The sequence below is a fragment of the Staurois parvus genome, unplaced genomic scaffold (assembly GCF_062004578.1).
Source record: "Staurois parvus isolate SC_StPar_1 unplaced genomic scaffold, SC_StPar_1.0 ptg000251l, whole genome shotgun sequence".
NCBI classification, from domain to species: domain Eukaryota; kingdom Metazoa; phylum Chordata; class Amphibia; order Anura; family Ranidae; genus Staurois; species Staurois parvus.
Window position 1 is genome coordinate 6723804 of NW_028318047.1, and position 27736 is coordinate 6751539.

Consider the following 27736-nt stretch of genomic DNA (forward strand, 5'->3'; position numbering starts at 1 on the left):
CTATTTTGTTCAAGCATTTACCAATGACCACATATACTCACAAGAAAAATGAAACTTGAAAGCACATGTACAGAATACAAGCCTAAAAAGTGGCATTCCGCAATGTGTAACAGAACTGCAGGCAGGGAGTTAGAGCTGCCACTGAGTGCGACCCATTCAAGAGAATGGAGCTGTGCTGCAACCACCCAGGAATCACAATCCACCTGATTGTTCTGTATTTAGGTGGTAAAACAGGCCGTGAGAAGGCAATAACTCCTCATGTCAAATGCCCTAAAGAGCGATCCAAACACAGAGCAAAACAAGTGTAAACAAGCTAGCTAATAAAATAACACTTTCGAGTTTCTGCTCTTTAAAAAGCACATTATTATTTCAAAGTATAAAATGGTTGAGTTAGTGAAATTTACTTTATGCAGTCACAATGTGTTCTCTGTAAATCTTAGTCCATTCTTACCTTTCGAATTCCTCGTGTACGGTTCCACACAAAATCATACCAATCTCTGTAATTGTTCTCCCCATTGTCCATGATATAAGTAACTAGATAATCCATTGTCATGCACAGCACAGGCAAAGGGCGCAGTTCATGGGGAAGTGGTTCCTCCTGATCAGCTGACGAACGACTATACTCCTTAATGGCAGCAGCATGGTCAATCTAAGAAAAAAAAACAAAAAACAATTTTTACACTATATGAGCAGGGGCGGACTGACCATTCGAGAACTCGGGCATTGCCCGGGGTCAGTAGGGCCATAAGATGCCCCTGGTACCTTTCAAAGGCTTTTTTGGGTGTGGTTTGAGTGTGGGCGAGGACACAGGGGCCCCATGATCCCCTATTGCCCGGGGGCCCCATGAGTTGTCAGTCTGTCCCTGTATATGAGTATATACGTTTATTAGTTTTAGAATAATACAAAGTTCTATTTTCAAACATAGCTTAAACAGGCAAGAGTAGACGTAATGACATTCCTAGTATCCGCTGCCACCACATACAGCCACCCACAGATGCTATAGAACAGGTGGCTGTACATAGTTGAGTGCCAGGGTTTGAGTAAAGCATTCTCATGCACAATGGTGCATGTTCCAAATGCACACTATCTGCATTCAGGTCATATGCCAGTACCTGTGTGGGTGCTTTATACAACCCTTGGCGTACAACTGCATACAGCCACCTCTTCTAAGGCATCTCAACAGACGGCTGCATGTGGCAGTCCTGGAAATGCCATTACACAAGCTCTGCACTGCCTTAGCCATTTATTTCCATTTCAGTTTAATCCAACCTATTTATTTCCACTTCCGTTTAATCCCCCAACCAATCTGATATCTAGACTGCCAAAAAAAAAAAAAAATCCTATAAATCCTAAGAGAGTTTTTTCAGCCAGTTGCACACATGCCCAAATTGGTTATTTTATTGTATACCTTTCCCATTGTAAGAATGAAACTACTGTAATTAAAATATTTGCTGCCAAAGCAAACCTCGCCTCATGTATACTGACACATTCCAGATAGAATACCACAGGAATACTAGAGAAAGCTACAGGCCTTCTAACAAAGTTTCCAAAGACAGAAAAACTCTGCATGAACAGTGACACAAAAGCAATTAAAAGTTTTATTTTATCGAACAAATATTTTATGTAATGGTCCACATCCCTCCCCCACCACCTCAGTACAGTATCACTGACCTTGCTTCCTGTTCCAGCAATTTCCACTGCGTGACCTTGCCCAGCACCAGCCTTTCTAGCAAAAATGTATCCGGAAACCAATCTTTATAGTGCACATGCGCCTCTTGGCCCCATTTGTTCTCATGGGTGGCATTTTCCCAGTTGTCCTATGAAAATACAACTCACTCATAGAAGTGAATGGGTCTGCGTAACGCATGCACACTTTCAAGACAGGCCAGAAGGGATATTTTCACTAGAAAGGTGGTGCAGCAATGGGCAAAGACACACTAAAGATTCCTGGAATGGGAGCAAGGAAAGTGATCAACAGCAAGCTGTACTAAGGGGGGGAGTAGACTATTACTTTCAGTACAAGTTCACTAAAAGAGAATCTGTACTTTAACCATAATTTATAAGTCAATTTTATGGGTAAGGCAGGGATCAACAAATCCCAGGTTGATATGGGGACTAGAAATTGTGCCCTGGCGCCTGGGATTCTGTCAGCCCATTCTAAGTTGCTGACCATGCTATAGCCAAATGACTGATACAGCAAAGGTCAACTAGTTCTGGGAGGGCATTTATCGACGTCCTCCCAGAACCCCGCATGCCTACGCACCCCAGGGGTGAACTATGTGATTACAGATCGAGATAAAAGGCCAATCATAGCTGCCCTTTACCATGTGATCAGCCTATCACAGCTGGAGGAAAGGAGAGCTGGTAACTGGCAACTCTGCAATTTACAATGAAAATCAGGGCACTGACTATCAGTTCAGCCTCTTCAGCGCAGCTCATCAGTGAGAAATTACTCCTTTGCAAAGTTTGCGAACAAAAATCTAAATTTTTTTTTTAAATTAAAATCAGTCTTTTTTGGTTTGTTTAGCAATAAATAACACCAGTGGCGATTAAAAACCACCAAAAGAAAGGCCTGTCTCAAAAAAATGCAAAAATTTAATTTGGGTACATGGTTGCATCAACTGTGCAATTATCATTCAAACAATTGGCTTCTAACCTTTTAGCTGTCTCCTAGATTCAAAGTAAAATTTATCAAGCCCTGGGGTAAAGAACTTTGCTACATATCTGCCTGAAAAAAACAAGAAAGGCTCAGGTTTATATGAAGGCATATTGGTCCAGTTCAGCCATTTGTACACAATTAAAAAAAAGACCCCCCCAAAAAAAGTTTTCTGGGGTAAATCCAGTATCAGTCAAGGTGAACGCCACTCAACAATCAGCACAAAATAAATACATTTTTAAAAAACAGTCTGCACCCAATGCTTAGTTCCAGCAAACTGACAGCTCTGCTGCCCACCCACCGCTAATTTAAGGGGCAGGATACCCGTGGCTGACCACCACCCCCTTGTGACATTGTCCACTCAGCATGACCCTTTGTTTATTTAGTGTCTGGTGGGAATCGGAGCTGCCAGTCGGAGTGGGGCAAGCATCAGGTGCATTTTTTTCTCCCCTTGTAGGTTGGTGGGTAGCATTCATCGTGATAGACACTGGATTTATTTTGGGGGACATTTGTTGCGCTTTTTTTTAAAATAAATTGTCAAAAAACTGGCTCCCCTGAAGGTCCTGGTATGGACTTGGGGGGGGATGGGTTTGCAGGGGCCATGATTGTTTTTTATGCCAGACTTTCTTGTTTTGTCCTTTTTTTCAACATTCTGTTGTCAGCCGAGCCCGATAGCAAAGGAATCAAGGTCGTTAAGGAGGCAGCAGGTGCCGGCTACTTAACAACTAGCTATTCACTGTAAAGTTTTTACTACTAAAATATTGCATCACTTCAAAGATATAGCGCATGTGGTTTTACGAAAGCTTTTTTTATTAAAGTGAATTCCCACAAAATTAAGCTATTTTACCACTGACCTTATAACCGTTGATATCATTAAATTAATTGAGCCCAATATCCTCAAAATATTGTATACGTTTACCAACATAAGACAATCTTATGCTTTGGTGTGAAGACTCAATGTATTTTTTAATGTATGCCTTGTTTGTGCTGAAAAATGCATGACATCCCAATTGGTTTGAACTTGTTTAATCGCAACAATTAACTTCAACTTTTTCCAAAGTGTATGTGAACCCTAAGAATGACTCTCTCCGTTGTTCACTTTTGGACAGCTAAATATATCATTAACCTGCACATATAGTTAACAATTCTAGTTATTAGGAAGCAATAAAAGTCTCCCAAATATCTCTTTCTATCCCTTATACTGAGGTCACATGATTTTACATACCCGCTTTCAGACGCAGTGGAAGATTAGGAGGAGGAGTAACCAAAAATCTGATGATGCATATCTGAATATACAAGTGTGCACACTGCAGCTGAAGCTGTCAAGTTTGGCATCTATTTAATTGGAACACCCTTGTCTTTTATATTTTATGAAAACATGGGTAATATATTGTTTATGACCACTAAAATAATAAAATGAAAAATAGTGGTTGATAAACAACCGTGCTATTATCGTGTGTCATAAAAAAAAAACCGGAACTATCACCATTCTATTTGTCCAGGAACTGTGTTATCCAAAAATATATACAGTTTGGTGGTTTAAACTAATCTTCAGACCTAAAGTATTGGGACACCTCTCCAAATCAGTGGATTCGGATGTTCCAATCACCTCCATGGCCACAGGTGTATAAAATCTAGCACCTAGGCATGCAGACTGCTTCTACAAACATTTGTGTGGGCCAATCTGAGGAGCTCAGTGAATTCAAGTGTGATAGGTTGTCACCTGTGCAGTAAGTCCATCCGTGAAATTTCCTTGCTACTAAATATTCCACGGTCAACTGTTAGCGGTATTATAACAAAGTGGAAGCAACTGGGAACAACAGCAACTCTGCCATGAAGTGGTAGGCCACATAAAATAACAGAGCGGGGTCAGCGCATGCTGAAGCACACAGTGCGCAAAAATTCCCATCTGTCTGCAGTGTCAATAACTAAAGACCTCCAAATTTCGTGGGGCCTTCAGATTAGCATAGCAACAGTGCATAGTTTCATGGAATGGATTTCTATGGTTGAGCAGCTGCATCCAAGCCTTACATCACCAAGTGCAATGCAAAGCGTCAGATGCAGTGGTGTAAAGCAAGCCGCCACTGGACTCTAGAGCAGTGGATACTTGTTCTCTGGAGTGACGAATCACGTTTCTCTGTCTGCCAATCCAATTGATGTGTCTGGGTTTGGCGGTTACCAGGGGAACGGTACTTGCCTGATTGCAATGTGCCAAGTACAAAGTTTGGTGTAGGGGGGGATTATGGTGTGGTGTTGTATATCAGGGGTTGGGCTTGGCCCCTTAAATCCAGTGAAGGGAACTCTTAAGGTGTCAGCATACCAAGACAATTTGGAAAATTTCATATACCCAACTTTGTGGGAACAGTTTGGAGGTGGCCCCTTCCTGTTCCAACATGACTGTGCACCAGTGCACAAAGCAACATCCATAAAGACATGGATGAGAGAGTCTGGGGTGGAGGAACTTGACTGGCCTGCACAGTCCTGACCTCAACCCAACAGAACACCTTTGGGATGAATTACAGCGGAAAATGCGAGCCAGGCCTTCTCCTCCGACATCAGTGCCTGATCTCACAAATGAGCTTCTGGAAGAATGGTCAAATATTCCCATAGACACACTCCTAAACCTTGTGGACAGCTTCCCAGAAGAGTTGAAGCTGTTATAGCTGCAATGAGTGGACCAAATCAACATTGAACCCTACGGACTAAGACTGGGATGCCATTTAAAGTTCATGTGCGTGTAAAGGCAGGCGTCCCAATACTTTTGGCAATAAAGTGTATGTTTTAAAGTGTCTTAACATGTGAAGGCACAGAGCTGTACATTTATAACATCTCTAATGATACCTTGTCAGTTCCTGGAAGAATTTCAAAGATGCTAAGCTGGTTCCGTGTTTCCCTCATGTATCTCTCCTTTTCAGGGCACATATCTGGACAGGTTCCCACAAACACATTTGCTTGGTCAAGCTCTGTCCTCTTCACTCGGGCTACAAAACAAAGAAAAAAAAAAAAAAAAAAAGAAAGATGGTTTGCAAATGTTACAGTAAGCACCACTTGGCAAGGCTTGATACAAGCAGACTTTTTTTTTTAATTTTTATTATTTTTTCCCTAATGCATAGTGAGAGCAATAAGCGTAGCAAGCATTTAAAGTTATTTTTTTTGGACAAAAACTGGATCCGTAGTGTCAGCTTCCTGTCAGGCAAGTATAGTCCCAGGTGAGATATTTAGGAAAGGGCTATACCCCAGAGTAGTCTGCTCTGTCCCACAAAACAGACATGCATTTTCATTATTTACCGCAAAGAATAGCTTAAGGAAACATGCAATCATGTATGATATGTAGTGCACACTGCAAAAAAAATAAAAAAACATTTTGAAAAACAAAAAACTCAAAATGCAATGATCCTTTGTTTTCCACCAAAAGAAAATGTATTTTTCATTTCGGTTTTCCCCAAACTATCCCACAACTGACAAACATAATTGTATTAAAAATCAACTCTGGAAAGCCTTAAGTGAATTGTTAGGAAAAGTTATGACCCCATATATTCATGGTACCGTAACAACTAAAGTTGAAAAACAAAAATAGGAATTTTGACATCCCCATGAATGTACCTATAAATTCCATATCATGGAGTACAGGAAACAGGAGCGGATTCTTAGATCGTGGGTTATATATCCTGCTACCTTAGGTGGTAACACTGGTAAAAGCGTTGCTGGAAAACATCCCCCCCCAGTGTACCCATATACAGTAACCCCACCCACTCTGTGAGGCTCCATTTTATTTCAGATTAAGAAAAATTCCTATTAAGTTAATCATACAATACAGGACGCAAGAGTTGATTCTTAGATAATGGGATGTGCCCAAGCAATAAATCGAGGAGCAGGCAACACAACAGCAAAATTGCAGAAACAAGTTCATGGGAAGAACAAGGGTCATTGGTCTTAAACAGCTGAAAGAAGGTGCACCTTGTAGCCGAAGCAGAGATAAGCAGAGGCTCAAATTGTCTCCTGACAAAAAAAAAATGGTTTTGCAAATGCAGTTAGGAAAACAGGGAAGAATCCCATGGAAGGACCATCCTGTAAGAAACAGAAGAGGGTGGCCCATAAGGCAACACATAATGCCTTCAGGGTAGAATATATGGAAAGAGAATGACATTCCCACAAAAGGCAATAAAAATAGCCCCAGTGAGGCAAGAAAGACTAGCTTCCAGGTTACTTTGTCACCCATGTAGAGTACAAAAAAGAAGAGGGAGTCAAGACAGAACTACAGCTGTTAAGGTTTATGGAAAGAAGATGGTTTTGTTCCTACAGAGGCCATTATAAGGGGTAACCCTTTCAAGCAAAAAGGGAGGGCTCTGCATGAGCAACAGCACCTAAGGAAGGCCCATAGGCAAAGAAAATAAAACCAACTGAAGAAGAGCAACTTCTTGTAAAAAGGACTGTAAAAGGAATATGTGATGCCAAGGTGTTAGAAGAGGAAATACAAGCATTAAAGGATAAGTTCACCTTTCGTAACAGGTTACATGTTACACACATATTCAGGGTGTAACATGTTACGAAAAGGACCGATCCCCGCAGCCCCCCCCCCCTTTGTGACAGCTAACGGGGATCTTCTTCTCCCTGCTAGCTGTCACAATTTTTAAAAAATGTGGCTGTTTGGAGCTCTGCCCTGCCCAGCTGCATCACTCATTCACAGTTTTCTGTGAATGGGAAAACTACCAGACCTGACAGCCTTTGCGGCTGCCGGCTTGTAATAAGTATCTGCTTGCTCCTACGGGATGTACGAGCAAGCAGATACAGTGACAGGTCAGAGGGAAACCTGCATGGAACCGGCGATCTGATGATGGCTAGTGCAATGCTTTAGAGGCTCCAAAACAAAAAAATAATAAATGCACCTTTTGCATTTAGGTGAACTTATCCTTTAACCAAGACCTACCAGGTACCAAGGGCTAGGTGTTTATTCCGAAGAGAAGTTGCTGTATGAAAAATTTCTAGGACGGGGTACCTTACTGTCACATGCAATAGATTACAGAACATGGGGGAAGCGATGTACATGCCAACCCAATATAGTGGTTGGAACGTGTCAAACTAGTGAATACCAGGGAGATAGAGATTCTTGGCGATCTGTGGGCGAGAGTCTGTAGAACAGTCGCATAACTGAAAATGTCTGGGGAGACCGATAGACAAGTGACAAACATGCAGGTGAAACAAGCACACAAGGGGTGTACTGAGGTACAGGGCCACTGCAACTTTTCCCAGTACTAGGTTGACAAAAAAGTTGATCAGTGACAAGATCTGTTCTTTTGAGGAAGCCAGAGCAGAAGGGAAAGCTCCCAAGAAAGATGCAGTTTCAACCGTAAAGGAAGTGAGAGTATCAGTGCTTGGCCTATGATCAGAGATTTGAAGGCACAGGATTTGATTACGTGTCCAATGTTATAGCACCACAAGGTATGGTGAGTAAAGCAACATAAAAGCTATATTAAACTGTGGATAGATGAGAAGTAAAACTCTTCACATTGCAGTGGCTATAAAGGGCATGCACAAAAGTCAACTTTCACAAGGGCATTCTGATAACCAGGACTTAAAGCTATAGGTTTCTGCACAAATGCACAGAATGTAGAGACATTCTGGAGACCTGATGGATCACATTCTCCATAACGTCCAAACAGAAGTGCAGTGCTGAGAGTAAGAGCAGTAATCCAGCTGCAGGATACAGATCATCAAAATTAGAGAAAGTTCACAATTGATTTTTCCTATCCAATTTGCCATGGTCTGGGCAACTGCCAAGATGCATAGGCATAATAGGTCTTCTAAAGTGTTTCCAGTTGCCTATTAACTGAATCCCTAAAGAAGGAAAAACCATCAGAGGAAATAGATTGATCATTGCAAGAATGGCTGGGTCCACCACAGTGGAAACAGTCCACCTCCCCCTAAACTCCCGTTCCATGGGGGTAAGAGGAATCAAAATTATCAGAAGGGAACAACCTCTCTAAGTTGGGCCTACCATTATATAAGGGCCACTCAGCTTGATCAAGAATAGGGAAAAGCTTTCTAGGAATTGCCTTTTTTCATGTTCACAAGAACAAGTGAGGGAAGAGCTGCACTAGGTGTATGTATCCAAAGACTAGAGTGTGCTGCTTCAACCAATTAGCACTCAGTAGTTAGCATGTGTTGAGAAGCTAAATAAGTAACTTTATGAAATTCCTGCAGTGAAAAATAATACGCAACCTCCACTATAAAGTCAGCATTCCCCTTACTTTCTGGAAATGGAAGTGAACTAGGCAGTTCAAACTGTATATGAAGGTAATTAGGGATGGAAAGGCAGAAGAACATTTACCAGTGTCAGTAACCACCAATTGCCTTTGACAAATATATCAGACAGTGGCAGAGAATTCTGCTTTAGGCAGACAGGCCATATGATACACAATTGTTGAAATGGTAGTAAACACCACTTGGTCACTTATCTACAAGTAAGCTAATAATGCTTACCTGAGGGTACAATGAATAACTCCTAAAACAGGCACACAATTTCTGCAGCTGGAAACGTTGCCAGAACATGCGCACTGCACTCTGAATTAAGGGCACACTGAATATGCCATCTATCCAGAGTGCTGTGCACAATTGTGACTCCAGTGGGCATGCACGGGAGTGACATCATCGTGGCTCAGCCATTCAAAAGGTGAAGATGAAAGCCCTGCGAGCAGTGACAGCGCACAGCATCTTCTACAGAAAAATACAACGGAAACAGGGTTATCTATTGGCAATGTCTTCACATCCACACAAACTGGTAAATCCTATGATATAGGCTTGTTTATCTCTTGTGCCACAACCCATGTAGTTTATTTGCTGCAGTGTCCATGTGGTTTGCAATATGTGGGTGTATACCACATGGGCACTGCAGGTTTATTTAAATGAGCATATTGCCAATATTAGGAATGGTTATAAAAGCCAGTGTTTCAAAGCATTACGCTTTGCGACATAACAAATATCCAACAGGCACCATGTTTGTTGCCATTCAGAATATGTCCCCAACTGAAGGGGACGTAATGCTAGGAGAAATATTTCTAGAGCTGAAACTAAGTGGATATACCACCTAAAAACTTTTGTTTTTTTAGATCACATAGTTTGTATTAAACACTTTTATTTTCCATACATAAAAAATAGAAAAAGGCATACTTTTCATTATATAAATACTTGCCCTTATTCCCCCCCCCCCACTTACAAAAAAAGAACCCCCACTATTTCAGACACTCTTGGCAATATACAACACAATTTCTTCATCCAATATTCCCAGGTCCCAGCTGTGGTCAGTGTGTCCCCTTGTCCAGTCAACAACAGAAAGCACAGGCCCCCATACAGATTACCTAACAGGTCCCCTCTCCTCCACGCAGTGTAACTATTTGTGCGAGCAATGTGTGGCTCGAGTATGTAATGCCAGTGCAGAGCAGTACGTACAGAAAGTGCAGTGAGCAGTATGCATTAAGAAATGGCAGTGCAGAGGGGTGTGGAGTGTAGCAGTCAGAGTACAGGCCTGAAGCAAAACAGATGAAGGGAATAACTGCAGGAGAAAGCTTCTGCCCGTCAGCCAGTTACTACATGGCTGGAGGTGAAGACTCCTCAGGCTTCCATTTTTGCTCATCTTCCCAGTCCTGTTCCATTTTCAGCCAAAGTGGCCACTTGTGAATAGGGGAGAGGTCATCCACGCCCCCATCCAACATCTCCAACAGCCCAGGGAGAAGTTGTAAAGCTAAGAGTCCGCACACAAGCTGCCAGCCATAGGAGGCTCCATGCTGGACAAAGAAAGCTGCACTGCAGTGTACCCAGGGGAGAGCCAGAGGCAGGTCATGTCAGCCCCCTGGTAAACTGATGTAGATCAGTCCGGTAGGGGCGGACTGATTGTTGCCTCCTATGGGCAGCCCTGGATGCAGAATTGGGGGTGCTTGCACAACAAAGCACCAACTGGCACCATTCCTTCAAAGAGGTACAGACAAATGTACAATGGTTTCACACAACTGCACTCCTCCTACCAGCATTATTTCATGGGAATGGAAACTATCACCTGGAAAACTCTAATACAATTGACAGATCTTTTCTACAGAGATTTAACAGTGGAGGGTGTCTGCTGCAGGGGAAGCTGCCACAAAACCCCACATATTTGTCCTAAATGGTCTGGATATTTCATGCCTCTATCCTTATCCATGAATATTGCAAATTAGCTGTATACAAGGAGGGACTAGAGACTTTGTCTGAACGTGAAGATACTGTAAGTTATTAGAATGAACAGCACTTAAAATACGGTAATTATTTTACCTGCCAAATTATTGGTATATTTGAGCAAAACAAAGCACGCACTGTATTTCTAAAGTGTTTACTTGCCTCTGTCCAGAGCATGACATGTCATTTCTTTTTGTTGTCTAGTTCCTCTAATATCAATGAGAGATTTCTGACAAGTTTTCACCACAAGGGAAAAAAAAAAGTCCAGCTGACTGACAGCCTCAGCTCTGTTTTTGTGTGCTGTGTGAAGGGGGGGTGCCCCTCCCCTCCAGTTATCTCTCAGGGCTCTTGTACAGTGTGTAACTGCAAACACTGCAGCTGTATAGACTTAAAAGGCTTGCCAAAATTTGACATGCGGGCAGGAGCATGTGCACGGATCTGACCACAAAATGTCTGCGTTCGAATCTGTACACCCCACATTGCCTGCCTGTTAAATTTTGACATGCACCCGTGTTCGTGCAGCCGCTGCATATGCATCCACATATATGGGATGCCTGCACACAGCTCTGAGATGGATCCACATGCAGCAGGCAGTGGCTCAGCATGCAGGATGGGACTCAGAACCCATCTGAATGAGCCCTAAATCTAAAAAACTACAATGAGTTAATATCTGTAAAATTGTTCCTTTTTGCAAAATGGCGAAAATCGGTACACAAAACTATAAAAAAAAACCTGGAGTTTGGCTTTCACCTTTGCATTGTGCTAACAACCTATTGCAGTGTCATGTGTATGCTGCATTGATGAATGGTGTAATAAAATGATGCAGGCATACATTTTATTGCAATGCAGTGTGTAACAATGAGCAGCAACACACATTTGTATTGTATTTTAAGCCTCATTCAAATGATAACAAAGGGCCATGCAGCATGAAGGAGCATATTCATGTGCCCAGGATTCAAAGGTGTTTGCCTACACATGTGAGCAGCCACCTGTACAAATGAGCCTTGGTTCACATATATGCAAATTTGGATGCCTTTTGAACCGCACCGATTCACATGATATGTTAATGAAAAGGCTTTTCTGTTGAGCCCGTTTACACATGTGCGTGTTAAAAAAAACCTGTGCGATTTTCAGTTCAGTTCAGGTGCGATTACCAGTCTCACACACTTTAACAAATCGCACCTGAACCACTGACTGAAATTGCGCCAGATCACACTTTTAAAAAAAAAAAAAAAAAATCACACTGCAAACCAGCCCGCATATATGTGAACCCAGTCTCAATACATAAATATAGGGATTTCTGAGCAGCCAAGTTTACAACTATCATTCAGCTTTTGATTTGTACAGGCTGCTGCATGTTGCTGTACACAAGCATCTGTGGCTCCTGGCCACAGAAGTGCGAATGGGATCTTGGATCTCATTTACACAGGCACCGTGGCCTGTAGAGCGAGATGAGCAGTTTGTTTATGTGAATGCATCCACCTCAAGATGCATGCAGAAAGCCTGTTTACTCTATAGTGACACAGTGGCTGAACAAACACAGCCATAGGTATTAATTTAACCGGGTGCAGGTGCGCAGCCCCGAACACAGACCGCATGTATTCTTCGGGGTCACACATCTACACTTGCGCACCTGTCAAATTAGGGCCTGTAGCTGTGTTCATACTGCTGTGGTACAATCATAAGGTGACAGACTGCCTGCATGCAGCTCCAATAACAAACTGTCCATCATGTTGCACAGGCCAGAGCATGTGTATTAATGAGCCCTTAAATTTTCTTAAAATTTTTATTATTTTTTACAATTTCATTTTTAAATGTTTTTTTAATTGCATTATTTTTATTTATTTTTAACAGCCCTGTTGGGGGCAGGGCATTGATGAAATATCAAGGGACCCCTATTGTTACAATTTTGAGAAAGGGAAAGGGACTGAGAACACAGATTGCTCAATCCCTGTCTCTATACCTAATGAAGGAATGAATAAACAGGAAACAGTCTGCACAGAGGCTTCCTGTTAAATCAAAAACTGGAAGCACAGTACACCTATGCTGAATGAACAGTGCCAGCACCTTACTTACAAGAAGTTGTGACAGTATAAATGAGTCTAGGTGGGCCACAAACTACCTATTACTGTTAGTAAAAAAAAAATTATACATATACACACACATACATACAGTGGGGATCGAAAGTTTGGGCACCCCAGCTACAAATTTGTATTAATGTGCATAAAGAAGCCAAGGAAAGATGGAAAACTCTCCAAAAGGCATCAAATTACAGATTAGACATTCTTATAATATGTCAACAAAAGTTAGATTTTATTTCCATCATTTACACTTTCAAAATAACAGAAAACAAAAAAATGGCGTCTGCAAAAGTTTGGGCACCCTGCAGAGTTAATATCTTGTACTGCCCCCTTTGGCAAGTATCACAGCTTGTAAACGCTTTTTGTAGCCAGCCAAGAGTCTTTCAATTCTTGTTTGAGGTATCTTTGCCCATTCTTCCTTACAAAAGTCTTCCAGTTCTTTGAGATTTCTGGGCTGTCTGTCACGCACTGCTCTTTTAAGGTCTATCCATAGATTTTCAATTATGTTGAGGTCAGGAGATTGTGAAGGCCATGGCAAAACCTTCAGTTTACGCCTCTTGATGTAATCCCCCGTGGATTTCGAGATGTGTTTAGGATCATTATCCATTTGTAGAAGCCATCCTCTCTTTAACTTCAGCTTTTTCACTGATGGCATCAAGTTACCATCCAAAATTTGCTGACGTTTTATTGAATCCATTTTTCCTTCTACTCGTGAGATGTTCCCTGTGCCACTGGCTGCAACACAACCCCAAAGCATGATTGATCCAACCCCATGCTTAACAGTTGGACAGAGGTTCTTTTCATTAAATTCTGTGCCCCTTCTTCTCCAAACGTACCTTTGCTCATTCCGGACAAAAAGTTCAATTTTAACCTCATCGGTCCACAGAACTTGTTTCCAAAATGCATCAGGCTTGTCTATGTGTTCATTTGCAAAGCTCAAACGATGATTTTTGTGGTGAGGACGTAGAAGAGGTTTTCTTCTGATGACTCTTCCATGAAGACCATATTTGTACAAGTATCTCTTTATAGTGGAATAGTGTACCACAACTCCAGTGTCTGCCAGATCTTTCTGGAGGGATCGTGCAGTCAAACGTGGGTTTTGAATTGTTTTTCTCACAATCCTGCGAGCTGTTCTGTCTGATATTTTTCTTGGTCTTCCAGATCTTGCTTTAACTTCCACTGTTCCTGATGACTGCCATTTCTTAATTACATTCCGAACAGAGGATATTGACATCTGAAAACGCTTTGCTATCTTCTTATAGCCTTCTCCAGCTTTGTGAGCGTCAACTATTTTCAGTTTCAGTTTTCTAGACAACTGCTTAGAAGAACCCATGGTGCTGATTGTTGGGGCAAGGTCAGATGAGTCTGGGCATTTAAAACCTTTGAATGCCACAAAAAAGCCAGTTACAATAAGTTCGAACAGCAACTTCACAGGCATCACAGAGCCAGTGAGAGATAGAGATATAGACAGAGAGAGAGAACGCACACACACGGAGACAGACACAGTCATGGTTTGATGCCCACCCTGCCTCCTTGGGCCAATGTAACCCCTGGGCCTTCTGCTCATCCCCTGGTTTGCTACTGTGCAGTGCCACCCTGCAATGCCTTTTATAGTTTTTAGTCAGTAGTATTTATTTTGGTGTGCAATACATTGTTTGAACACAAGATGCTGAGATGTGAAACCCCCTTCCCACCTTCATGAGCAACACAACATTTAATCAATATACCTTTGCTTTCTGCCATATGCGCAGTAGCAATGTCTTTTGTTGGCTATATTAGTATTACTGTATTCAGTACCATGGGATGGGGGGATGTGGGGGGGATTATTCTATGTGGCTGTATTATACAATTAATAAGTGCCCCTTTATTACAGCATTTTTAACATACAATGTTTAATAAATTAAATGTGCTTTTGTCTATACTTTGGTCTTTGTTCATTCCTGATGACCTTTGCACCCTAAAAGTCCCATATTTTTTCTATTTTCATGAAACCTGATCCTTTGTGACAAACCAGTCTGTCCAGAGACCAGATCAACTTCTCCTGTGACAGCTAATGGCACATTAAGAGCCCAGCTAGAGCTCATGCCAACTGTTCCCTCAAAAGACAGTCATGCAAGTATTGAACAATGAGTAAACCATGACAGTGCAAACACTATAGATGTAAACACTATACTTCAATAGACTCTTCAGAAAAAGTTAAACTGGGTGATGGTGGGGAGGGTTGCAGAACTGTCCACTGCTCAATTTGCAGAGAAGAAATTAGGTCTCTGTCCTTGGCTATGAGTAGAACTGCTGAGACAGATTGCCTTGATAGATAGGAGAGTAATTCCATTTGCTGCCTTCTTTAAATAAGGGCAATAATTGCCACCTGTTTTTCAAAGAATGAATGACCTCATTAATAGAACTACACAGTGCTATTATTTTGAACATGCCCCTTTCAATTAGTGATTAAATTACACAGAATCAGCAGCATGCATGTCATGACTGTTGGGTCTGTTGGATTATTTTGAACACAAATATATATATATATATATATATATATATATATATATATATATATAAAATTAATATAAAAAATCTATTCCTAATCTGTTCTTGTATGGGCAACCTAAGAAGATCTGTACTTACCTTGTCGCAAGATTCTGTCCCTCTGGTCCAACAGGCGATACCTTTCTTCAGGAGTTTCTGCCACATGTCCCACAAGATTCAAAAGTGAAGGAGGCAGAGATGGAACCGCAGAGTCAGAAGATGTTGTTGGGGCATCTGTATTATCAACATCATATTGAAGAGTCTGCACTAAGTGAGAGTTCTTTTGAGGAGATCTATGAAAATTAAAACACAAAAAAGGTCAAAGCAACACAATATACTCATTGTGCAGGTACGAAAACTAAACTTTGCATGCACTCACCCTTTAACTGTACGGAGTAGAGGCTTGCGTACAGGGGAAACAAGCACATTGCTACCTTGCTCACTCTGCTTTTCTTTTCTTTCCACCTGCTGAATTTGTTTCTTAGGGAGTGGTGTTTCTCTCTTGCCTGGACCTAAAAAAAAAAAATTTTTTTTTTCAACTTTATGTTGCAGCCTGATTCTACAGTTTAAATTCCTTTTTCCCCCCATTAATCTACACTCAGTACCCAATAAAGACAAAGTGAAGACAGAATTTTAGAAATGTCTGAATTAAAAAATTAAAAAAAAAAAAAAGTTGGCAGTAATTACAGCCTGAAGTCTTTTTGGGTGTGAAGCAACAAATTTTGCACACCTGGACTGGGGGATTTTCTGTCATTCTTTGAAAATCTGCTCAAGCTCAGTCAGGTTAGATGGGGACTGTCTGTGGACAGTCCTTTTCAGGTCTATCCAGAGATGTTCAATAAGGTGCTTATCAGGGCTCTGGCTGGGCCACTCTAGGACATTCACAGAGTTGTCCCTAAGCCACCCCAATGCTGTCTTGGCTGTGTGCTTCGGATCGTTCAGCTTTCCCCAAACCCTGACCAGTTGCCCAGCTGCAGAAAAACACCCCCAAAGCACACTGCTGCCACCACCATGCCTACTGCTGGGATGGTACTGGGTAGGTGATGAGTGGTGCCTGGTTTCCTTCAGAAATAACATTTAGAATTGAGGCCAAACAATTCAATCTTTGTTTCATTAGACTAGAAAATCTTGTTACTCAGTCCGAGAGCCCTTCACGTGCTTTTATGCAAACTCCAAGCGCGCCACTCTGCCATAAAGTCCAGATCAGCGGAGGGCTGCAGGAATGGTTGTCGTCCACACATCTTCACACGACGACTCTGGAGCTCAGTCCCAGTCACCTCTCTTATTAAGGCCATTCTTCCCCAATTGTTCAGTTTGATAGGGCAACCAGCTCTTGGAAAAGTCAAAGTTGTGCCAAACTTCTTCCACTTGAGAATTATGGAGGCCACTGTGCTCCTGGGAACCTTTAATGCAGCAGAATTTGGTGCCTTCCCCAGATCTGCGCCTTGCAGTAATCCTGTCTCTGAGCTCTGCAGGTAGTTCCTTCATGGCTTTTGCTCTGATACAGTATGCATTGTCAGCTGTAAGGCCTTTTAACTGCTTCCCGTCCGCCCTATAGCATATATACTGCTACAGGGCAGCATGGGTGCGCAAAATCATGTGTATATGTGATTTTGCATTTCCAGGTAGGGGGCCGTCGCACCCTAACCGTGCTGCCATTTGCGGCTGCGGGTGTCAATCACCGGGTCCTAGCCGGTGATTATTCGCCAGCACCCAGTGATTGCCGAGGATCTCCAATGGGGGGGGGGGTTGCAACTGTTAGCAAACAACATTACTAGTAAAAATTAAAAACAAAATTCTAGTATATATACTGCCATTTGTAAACGCTATAACTTTCACGTAAACCAATTAATTTACAAGTATAAGGATTTTTTTTTAGCAATGACATGTAGCAGAATAGATTTTGGCCTACATTTATGATGAAATTTGATTTTTAAATTTTTTTTACTGGACATGTTTAATAGAAAAAAACTCAAAAATATTGTTTTTGTTCTCAAAATTGTCGGTCTTTTTTTGTTATAGCGCAAAAAAACAAAAAATGCACAGGAGCTTAAATACCACCGAAAGAAAGCTCAATTCAAGTGGAAAAAAAAAGGACATAAATTTCATTTAGGTGCAGCGTTGCATGACCATGGAATTGTCAAAGTAAAGCAACACCGTCACGCAAAAAATTGCCTGGTCAGGAAGGGGGGGGGGGTTAAATCCTCTGGTGGTTAAAGAGAGGCGTGCCTTTCTAAATCATGTCCAATCAATCCAATTTACCACAGGTGGACTCCAATCAAGGTATAGAAACATCTCAGCAATGGTTAAGAGAAAAGGGAAGCACATGAGCTAAATTTCAATTGTTGATGCAAAGGGTCTGAAAACATACGCCAATGTGATATTCCAGTTTTTCCTTCTTCATACATTTGCAAACATTTCTAAAATTCTGTTATCACTGTGTCAATATGGGGTACTGAGTGTAGATTAATGAGGGAAAAAAATTTAAGCAATTGCATATACATATATATATATATATATATACATACATATATATATATATATATATATATATATATATATATATATATATATATATATATATATATATATATATTACACATACATACACACAAAACACTGTATATCTTCAGGTAAAAAAAAATAATTTTTCTAAACCTTTCTAAATGCAAACTGCACTCTTAAAAATTCATAAAATGTAGTAAAACACAAGTATTAAGCCGCTACTTTCCACTGTGAAAAATTATAATAAACAAATCATATTCTGTAATAACAAAATACATGTGCTGCGCTCAGTAAATAATAAAGTGATAAACAAAAAGTCCATGAATAAAAGTCCTTTTGCAATCACCATGTGAGTTGAATTGCTCAAATAAAATCACCACGTGAGTGTAAACAAATCTCCAAAAGTGCTGTGCTCCCCCTTCAGGTGTGCACTCACCAAATTTATTTGCATCCCACTCTCATGGTTGGCAAAAACGCTTTGGTTTAAATATATATTCTTCCAGAAAAAGATGTTCTTTCATGTATCGATTCTTTCTCAGAATGGTTCCAACACTCCAGACTTATTGCCTCGGATAATGACTCTCCATATCACAAAAAGAAAAGAAATAGAGACACGACATGGTGCAGTACCATTTAAAACCATTTAATCTCTGCCCAGAGAAACTCACAAGAAAATAATATAAAACAAGCCCAAAGATATATATCCTCATGTGATGGTAATGTCAGAGAGGGAAGACCACACAACGCTCTCACCACTGCCGGTCCTCGCTCTCGGACAGTCCTGTGTCACTTCCGGTTCCAAAGTACAGCACTTCCGGTTCTCGCTCTGCCCATCTAACGCGTTTCATCACTTCCAGACTTATTCATAGGGACTCCCATTATATAGAATTTAAACCAAAGCGTTTTTGCCAACTAAGAGTGGGAGGCAAATAAATTTGGTGAGTGCACACCTGAAGGGGGAGCACAGCACTTTTGGAGATTTGTTTACAGTCACGTGGTGATTTTATTTTGAGCAATTCAACTCGCATGGTGATTGCAAAGGACTTTTATTCATGGACTTTTTGTTTATGATTATCACTTTATTATATACAGAGCGCTGCACATATATTTTGTTATTACAGAATATGATTTGTTTATTATAATAACACACACTCACAATGAACTGCAACTAATATAAAGTTTCACTCACTGGATTTCTTTCGATACCAAAACACAGAGACATCTTTGTGGAACTTCTTTCCTGCTTTCTTGGCATTTGCTGCTGCTTTCTGTACAAAGAGAGACATAAAAAATATTTTATTTTTAATTTAAAACATAAATAGTATCTTCCATAGAACACTGTAAAGGAAGATATACACAGCTGTGTTCACAATAAAAGCAGTCCAACATCACCACCATTTTTGTTATTAATTATTTTTCTACATGGCAAATAATTTACTAGTAGGCTTAGTAGAGTAATAGAAAACCAAAAGACCCAACAATCATGACATGCATGCTGCTGATTCTGTGTAGTTGAATCATTAATTCAAAGGGGCATGTTCAAAATAGTAGCAGTGTGGAGTTCTATTAGAAAGGTCAATCATTCTGTGAAAAAACAGGTGTCAAACAGGTGGCCTTTATATAAGAATGAAGGCAGCAAATGTACATGCTGGGTATAGTGCATTTCTCTAAAAATCTGGGTAAAATGGGTCATTCCAGACATTGTTCAGAAGAACAGCATACTTTGATTAAAAGATTGAATGGAGAGGGGAAAACATATAAAGAAGTGCAGATACTGAGGCTGCTCAGCTAAAACGATCTCAAATGCTTTAAAATGCCAATCAAAACCAGGACGACATGGAAGAAATTGGAAAACTACCATTCGAATGAATTGAAAAATAACCAAAACGGCAAAGACTCAGCCAATGATCACCTCCAGTTGTCAATCGATCATATTGATACTGAAGATGAAGGTCACTTCCCAGTTCTTAGTGGTATCAATTAACGGATGTAGCGAATTGCCGATCCCCGGATCTTTGCAACCTGTTTAGGGTCTATGCTTTGCATGGAACCAGACCAGTTTTACACCACCTTCTTACTGGTCTACAACACTCGATATTTACCTAGTGACTTTACATTTTGTATACTTTGTACACACTGTATACCTTCTGTCTTTTTTAGGTTGTATGTAGACTACTTTGTGTTCAGAGACCTTTGCTCTTATTGTTTTTACAGTTTTATTGGATGCCTTATTTAGATAAACAAAAAATTAAAAAAAAAAAAAAAATAGGAGGTTGCACTGGATAGATACCAAACATGTCAAAACCTTAATATTTGTGTGCACCCACAAAATGGTGACAAACTTCAGTATCCTATATTCTATATGCAAAGCTTTAAAAGCCCCCATATAGGTCATCAACTTAGAGTTAAGGAAGCTTGGTGCTAGAAATATTGCTTTCACACCGGTGTACACAGCAATATGTAACATGTATCAACTTCAACTTTTTTCCATCACATAAAGGGACAAAGTCCTCTGTGATTTTTTTGGTGACAGGTTCTCTTTAATGAGACAGTGTGCTCTAATGAATGTATTGCAGTGCAGATCATATTGCATTACAACTATTTCCCGGCCAACCTGGCTGCAAACACTGACAGGACGACTTGAATGTGACATCATACACATCGCTTCCGGGTCAGCAACAAGAAGAGGAGGGAGAGCGGACATGTGTCCCTCGCCCATACCCTGCGGCACCCATTGACAGTCCCAGGCATGCAGATGAGCAAGCAGAGCCACAATGGGAACCACAATCTGCCGTTGCTGGAGGGGTCAGACTGCTTTTATCTGACAGGCTTAGTTTGCTTTATCAGATACACACACTCCCCGGTTCCTTCAGCCGCTGGGAGTGTAAGTAAACCCCCCCCCAGCATTACAGTGCACGGTCAATCAAAAGCTTGATGGACACAATGGGGAACTAGTCCCTTCATTCCCCATGAGGAACTGCCCACCCAAAAGAAGCTACAACTGAATTATCCATCAGGTACTCCTCCCCTTTGACTTGTTTCTTAAATATTGGCATCGCTATATTTGGGTATTGACATCACCAGTATGCGTGGCCCCTTTGCTTACATTCAGCTTTCAACCGTACAGTTGGAATGGATCGTAATAAAGCAGTGTGGGTCATGAGGTCAAATTCATGAAGGCTTCTCAGAGAGCCATTGCATCAACGGTCCTGAGCAACGGCACAGCAACGTTTTTTGTTTGTTTTTTTAAAAGGCAATGGCAATTCCACCCAAGACACCATGTAGGGTAAACATTCTAACATAAAATTATTAGTTTCCTATTAACAAGGGCTAAATTTGAAGGCTTTGTTAGAGGTTACTAAATGTGTGCTTTCTTTGGTCTTTTAATACAGCCTAAAGACTCCCTTTTTTCTGCCTGAAAGGGTTTGCTGAACTTAAAACGAGCAGCCTCCTGTGTATAAATGCGCTTGCCTGTTGGAGCGAGCATATGAGAAACTTATTTCAAGTAAGTCATATAGAGAGGTTTTGATCATGCTCAGCAAAACAGCTAAGTGTAGCCCAATGCATGCAGAATTTGGACAGCCTCTTAAATGGCTGTTTGCAAGAGCATAAAGATGTCATGCAAAGAGAACATAGAAACCCATGGAGGTCTCTCAAACAAATGTTTCTGGAAATAAATCTTTTGGACAGTGAGGCAATTCATAGAAATTCGGATTTATAGACTGTATAATACATCAGTAAGCATTTAACAATATAAATAGAGTGCATTTTGGTCAAAACTTACATGCTGGGCAAAGTGAATAATTGCTGTTGCATTTCCAGGCTTGCAATACATCTGCTGAATTTTACCAAACTTCTTAAAGAATGCCTCCAAAGTCGGTTTTGTAATTAGATGTGGAGGGAGATTCTTTAACTGAATGCAGGTTTGTTCATTCGGAGACAGTGGTCCAAAGCTATCAGTGCTGTCATTTCGCTTAGTCCTGCGAAGTGGCGTCTTGGAGAAGGAAACTAAACAGAACATTGCAAACATCATCAAATGTTTACAGCTATTTCCACCAAAACATGCTTGGAGGACAAAAGTTTTAAAAATATCCACATACTAATAAATTATACACTTGTCAGGTCATTTAGTGCAGGCCTCAATTGATATTTTAATTAAGATAATTATTTCTTTCCAGTGTCACCCACATCACACATTCTGCTGACATCATGTATAAATTTCTAGTCAAATCAAGGATAGGAGAGTTTCTTCTCTGATAAACACAGTCTAGGTCAGAGACTTAAAATATAGAAGCTAGTGGGCAATAATTGCACTTACACTTATTGTCTTGGAAAATAATTTTAGCACTATAGATGAAAAAAAATGTTTTAGGTTTTATTTTTCTCTTTTTTATATACAGACATAGAAAGGAAAGGACTCTATACAGTTGTGCTCAAAAGTTTGCATACCCTGGCAGAAATTGTGAAATTTTGGCATTGATATTGAAAATGTGACTGATCATGCCAAAAACACTCTTTTATTGAACGATGATGATCATATGAAGCCATTTATTATCAAATAGTTGTTTGGCTCCTTTTTAAATCATAATAGAAATCACACAAATGGCCATGATAAAAAGTTTCCATCCCCTGGAATGTTTGGCCTTGGTACAGACACACAGGGTGACACACACGGGTTAAAATGCCAATTAGAGGTTAATGTCTCACATCTGTGGCTTTTTAAAGTGAAATTAGTGTCAGTGTATAAATAGTCAATGAGTTTGTTAGCTCTTACATGTAAGCACTGACTAGGCTAGATACTGAGCCATGGGGATCAGAAAAGAACTGTCAAAAGTCCTGCGTAACAAGGTAATGGAACTTTATAAAGATGGAGAGAGAGAGAGAAAAACACACACAGACAGACACAGAAAGAGAGAGAGTGGATTATTTACTGCACATACACTGAGTTTTTTGAGGCATCACTACTTCTATCACAGGTCGAATTCTGGCAGGTAATAGTGGACTAGGTCCAGCCACAGAACCATCTCTGCTAGGGCTTTGGAAGCTTGATCCAACAACTGTAACAGTCCTGTTTGGTGTTCCCTGACTTGCAGGGGGATGGGGCTTGATCGGTGGGGGCTGAATGGGTACAGCTGGTAATTGGGGCTTAGCCAATCCATGCTGGCTAGATTCAGATGCTGGATGATTTCTTGCAGCTGTCTGACTTGATGCAGATGTATCCGAATCTGGCAACTTAGAATCTGTATCCTTTCTTTTGGAGTCCTTTTGTTGGGATTTTATTTGACTTTTAAAAGCATCAAACAAGCTTTTATACAAAATATTAGCACCTCCTTTTAGATCTCTATTTAATCGGGTAGACCTCTTTACTGAAGGGTCTTCACGTTGCAGATCAGGAGTATCATCTGAAGAGGCATACTCCGGTTTGCTAGTAGAGTGGCCAGAGTCTTCCTTTCGCTTCAACCCTTTATGTTTCTCCTCTCTTTCAACCTCTTCATTAAAACTGGTGAAACTACTATCAGCACTTGCAAATGCAGGCTTAAAAGGCCCAGTTTCATCTTTGAGTTTACTTTCTGCAGAGAAAGAGAATAAGCTGCTACTCTGCCTTTCCCCTGATGCAGCTGCTGCAGAAAGATTCCCAAATAAAGGCTTTTCCGATGCATCCTGAGTTTTATTAGCTCCTGGAAAGATTGGTTTGAAAGCTGTATTGGATGAGGATATACTAGACATCTGTCCAAAGGGGGAGGAAGTTATGCTAGTTGACACTTTGGATTCTGGAACATTAGGATTGTTAGTCATTTGAGTAGCTCCACCAAAGGCTAGACCAATACTTTTATTCTGATCAGAAGGAGTGCTTGACGGTGGACCAAAGACTGACATTTTTTCACCTGTTTCTCCAAATGCATTATTTCTACCAGTTTGTGTGCTGGATACAGTCCCAAATTTAGAAGATTGCACAGATGATGTCTGGGAAGAGGTGGGCTGCCCAAATGTAGGCGTTTGGCTGAACAAGTTACTTTGCTCAGTAGTGGTCTGTCCAAAAGCAACATTTTGACTTGATCCATCTGGTCTTGACTGGGTGGATGAGTGATCCAAACTTTGCCCAGATGTGTTCTGTCCAAACATAGGAGTCTGGCCAGAAGCTGGCTGACTAAAAGCAAAGGTAGTGCCAGACACTGGCTGACCAAATACTGAACCTTGACTTAATTCCCCCTGAGACTGTCTACTCAACTGTTCAAACACAGATGATCCTGAAGCTGCCTGTCCAAATACTGACGTACTACTTCCAAAGGGTGTAGATGACTGACTAGAAACAGTCTGTGCAAATGGAGCAGTTGTCTGGTTAGCATTGGACTGAGCAAACAAAGTGGACTGGTTATTAGTTTGCTGAAAAAGTGGATTAGACTGGCTAGTTGTTGCTTGTGCAAAGGGGGATGCTGACTGGCTACCAGCACCCTGTCCAAACAGAGGTGTTTGGTTAGAACTTGAATGTCCAAATGCAGGACCTGAGTGCCCAAATGCAGAAGAAGGTTGGCTGGTGGTTGTTTGTCCAAAGAGGGAGGCCGATTGTCCAGTAATTCCTTGTCCAAATGCTGGAGCTGTCTGTCCAAATTTAGGTGCTGACTGTGCAGAATTAGATTGCCCAAACATAGGTGTGGACTGTCCGGAAGCAACCTGTCCAAATACAGATCCAGACTGGCCTGAAGCTGCCTGCCCAAATACAGGCCCAGACTGTCCTGAACGGACCTGACCAAATACAGATCCAGGCTGTCCAGAAGTGGCCTGCCCAAATACAGATCCAGACTGTCCAGGCGTAGCTTGTCCAAATACAGATCCTTGCTGTCCAGAGTTGGCCTGTCCAAATACAGGTGCAGATGATACCTGCCCAAATATGGAACCAGGCTGCTCTGGCGTAGCCTGCCCAAAAACAGAGCTAGATGTTCCAGATGTGGCCTGCCCAAATATAGGACCAGACTGTCCAAATGCAGGAGCTGACTGTGCTGTGGACGCCTGACCAAACATAGGAGCAGAAAAACCACTGTTAGTCTGGCCAAATGATGGAATAGGCTGTGCCACAGTAGTCTGTCCAAACACAGGGGGCTGGCTAGGAGTGCTTTGACCAAACACAGGGGCAGTCTGACTTGTAGTACTGAGTTGACCAAACACAGAGGAAGACTGTCCAAATGAAGGGCCGGAGAGTCCACCAGCACTCTGGCCAAATACAGATGTTTGTCCAAACAATGCAGGACTTTGACTGGCATTACTGGTGTTTGGAGGTCCTCCAAATGGATTATTAGAATTCATGTCTGAAGCAGGAGTATTCCAGGTCTATATACAGATGTTAGAAACCTTTAAAAGAAAAGTAAATAGAACAAGATTAAAGTTAAGAACAAAAACTAGCAATAAAACATAACTAAGAATTTATACTATAAGCTATCTTGCTAGGAATATTAAAATAGCCACAAAGAATACCCTGCAAAGCATCAAACCTGCATAAACAAGTAAAAAAATAAAATTTAAAAAAGTAAGATTTTTATAAACAAAAAAATACTCACACTGGAGGGAATTTAAACTTTGTAGTAGCTTCCTACCTGTGAAGAAATACAGTTTTACAAATTCAATCAGCTCTGCAGGACTTTTCGTATTGCAAAAAATTCATAAACCGAAACGCCGTTTCCCATAGGACTGCATTGAAAACCAATTAATCCGTTCGAGGTCAAAAAAAAGTAAACACTACTAAAATACAGCATGAGTTATTTTATCAAGTCATGCAGTATTTTAGTAGTGACAACCATGTGTTAATGTTTCAGCTGTCAGCAGGGTTCCCCACTGACAGCTGAATGTAAAAGAATTGCCAGCAATTAAAAAAATAATTAATTGATGTCACATGGGGCAGGGTCACATGCGTGATGTCCCCGGGTCCTTCCGCCCCTTACATATTTAAGAACTGTCAAACCACCAGAGCAGGCAGACGGCTGGAAGCCATTGTCTGGACTTGGTATGGATGGGAGGGGGGACCCCATGCTGGTTTTTTTTCTATTATGGTGCGGGTTTTAAAATGTAATTACCGCTTTTTTTCTTCACTATAGCTCAGAAATTCAGCTGTCACTTTCCACCCAGCTAAAAGAAAGAGATCTCTTTTAGTTTATTTCCTGGAGTTAAAAGAAACAATGTTTCCTTTTAATCTCTTAAAAGAAACAGTTTCCGTTAACTATAATGAAGAAAAAAAAAAAAAAAGACGGAAATTGCATTTAAAAATCGGCACCGACATACGCTTCATATTGCGAAAAAAATTCATAAAAAAATTGTAAACCGAGGCATTATTTTCAATGGATTTTCATTCATAAACCAAAAATTACGTTAACCGAGGCGTTTGTAATCCAAGGTATTACAGTAGCTTTGTATCACCAGACTCATCACATACTCATTCAGAATGGGAGTGAATAGTTCATTAATAAGCAGCTGAAGTGTTCTCTGAATGGTGGTGAACAGAGTGCTGAACTCCTATGTTCACAATGCAATAGGCTGGCTGCCCAGCATGTAGAAAGAAAAAAGGGGAAAAGTGCCTCTAAGTGTGAGCTGGAAACGTATTTATTGCACATAAAAGGAAGCAACTTACAGGAAGGTAGACAAAATTAAGCACATCAATATTCCATCTAATGGGAGTCCGCAACGGTGAATAGCATAGTTTGCAGTAATGAATGATTATCAGTCATCTGTCAGTATTAGGCGAGCCAGCAAGATGGAGAGAGCCTGATACCGAGGTGTGGAGTGCACAGTGGAGCGCAGCATGTGCACGATGACATCACCGGGCATCGAAGTTTCCTGAGGATTCACTGTGACATTACCATGCTAGCGCACTCCTTTGTCAAGCTGACAGGATACGAGGAGATTGTGTCTATATATTGTGTGTTATCAGTTACTGATGGTTACAATTTTAAAGAGCCCAAGGCCAATTTTAACTGGGTAACGTGTATATGCACAGATAATATAAACAAATAAAAAATTAAAATAAAACCGTTGTGATATAAATACATATACTTAGACTGATAATGACAGATATTGTACATACTGGCAAGGTATAATTTTAAGATGCTGAATAAGACATAAATAATGAATAATTATGAGATAATACCTCTATAGGTAAAATAACCATTGGATAAAAAAATTATGATTTGTTGAACAACCAATACTCACTTCACAAAAAATTATTAGGATCATAGCAGCAATCAATAACAGTCTAGAAACAAATGGGGGCCCAGTGGTAAACAGGTGATAACCACTGGGCACCCACTATATGATTGATATATAGTAAAGGGTAGAAATTAATCAAATATATAGTGGAAAAAACGAATATAAAAAAATGAATGGTACTTTCTTGCGAGCGAGATGAAAGATTATGTTGTTACATATAATAATCACTGATATATGAAGTAAAAGACACTAGGGAACAAAAACCCCGGGTGTGTACCAGCCTGCCCCCCACCAACTTAGGAGCATCCACAAAATGTTTCAATGCAGGCCTAAAAGTGAAAAACAAGGGGAAAAAGCAAGGAGACAAACGACTAAAACTGCTATGGGCTATAATAAAAAAAAAAAAAAAGTAGAAATAAAAATAATTACATAATGGTGGCAATTTCTAATTCTTCATTTAACCCTTCAGGGGCTAGGGTGTCTAGAGTATATATCCAGAAAGTCTCTCTAGCACATAGTTTTTGGAACCTTTCTGCCTCTGGAAGTGATTTAGGGATCTGTTCTATCA

The 27736-nt window shown here is 40.7% G+C and overlaps 1 protein-coding gene across 2 annotated transcripts in view; it reads right to left on the reverse strand.

The window, feature by feature from the left end:
* Positions 1-27736, reverse strand: part of MCM3AP (minichromosome maintenance complex component 3 associated protein) — a 105887-nt gene that overhangs the window by 68384 nt on the left and 9767 nt on the right. Inside the window, exons 1-8 of one of the 2 annotated variants that reach the window (XM_089680872.1) lie at positions 25530-25555; positions 22917-25323; positions 21761-21984; positions 19166-19244; positions 15851-15983; positions 15571-15764; positions 5498-5637; positions 452-649 (exon numbers count right to left, since the gene is read on the reverse strand). In XM_089680872.1, the coding sequence (XP_089536998.1) occupies positions 452-649; positions 5498-5637; positions 15571-15764; positions 15851-15983; positions 19166-19244; positions 21761-21984; positions 22917-25278 (3330 nt within the window). In that variant the 5' untranslated portion in view covers positions 25279-25323; positions 25530-25555. Of the gene's footprint in view, positions 1-451; positions 650-5497; positions 5638-15570; positions 15765-15850; positions 15984-19165; positions 19245-21760; positions 21985-22916; positions 25324-25529; positions 25556-27736 lie in introns of those variants that run through there. The other variant, XM_089680871.1, reaches the window with a different exon arrangement.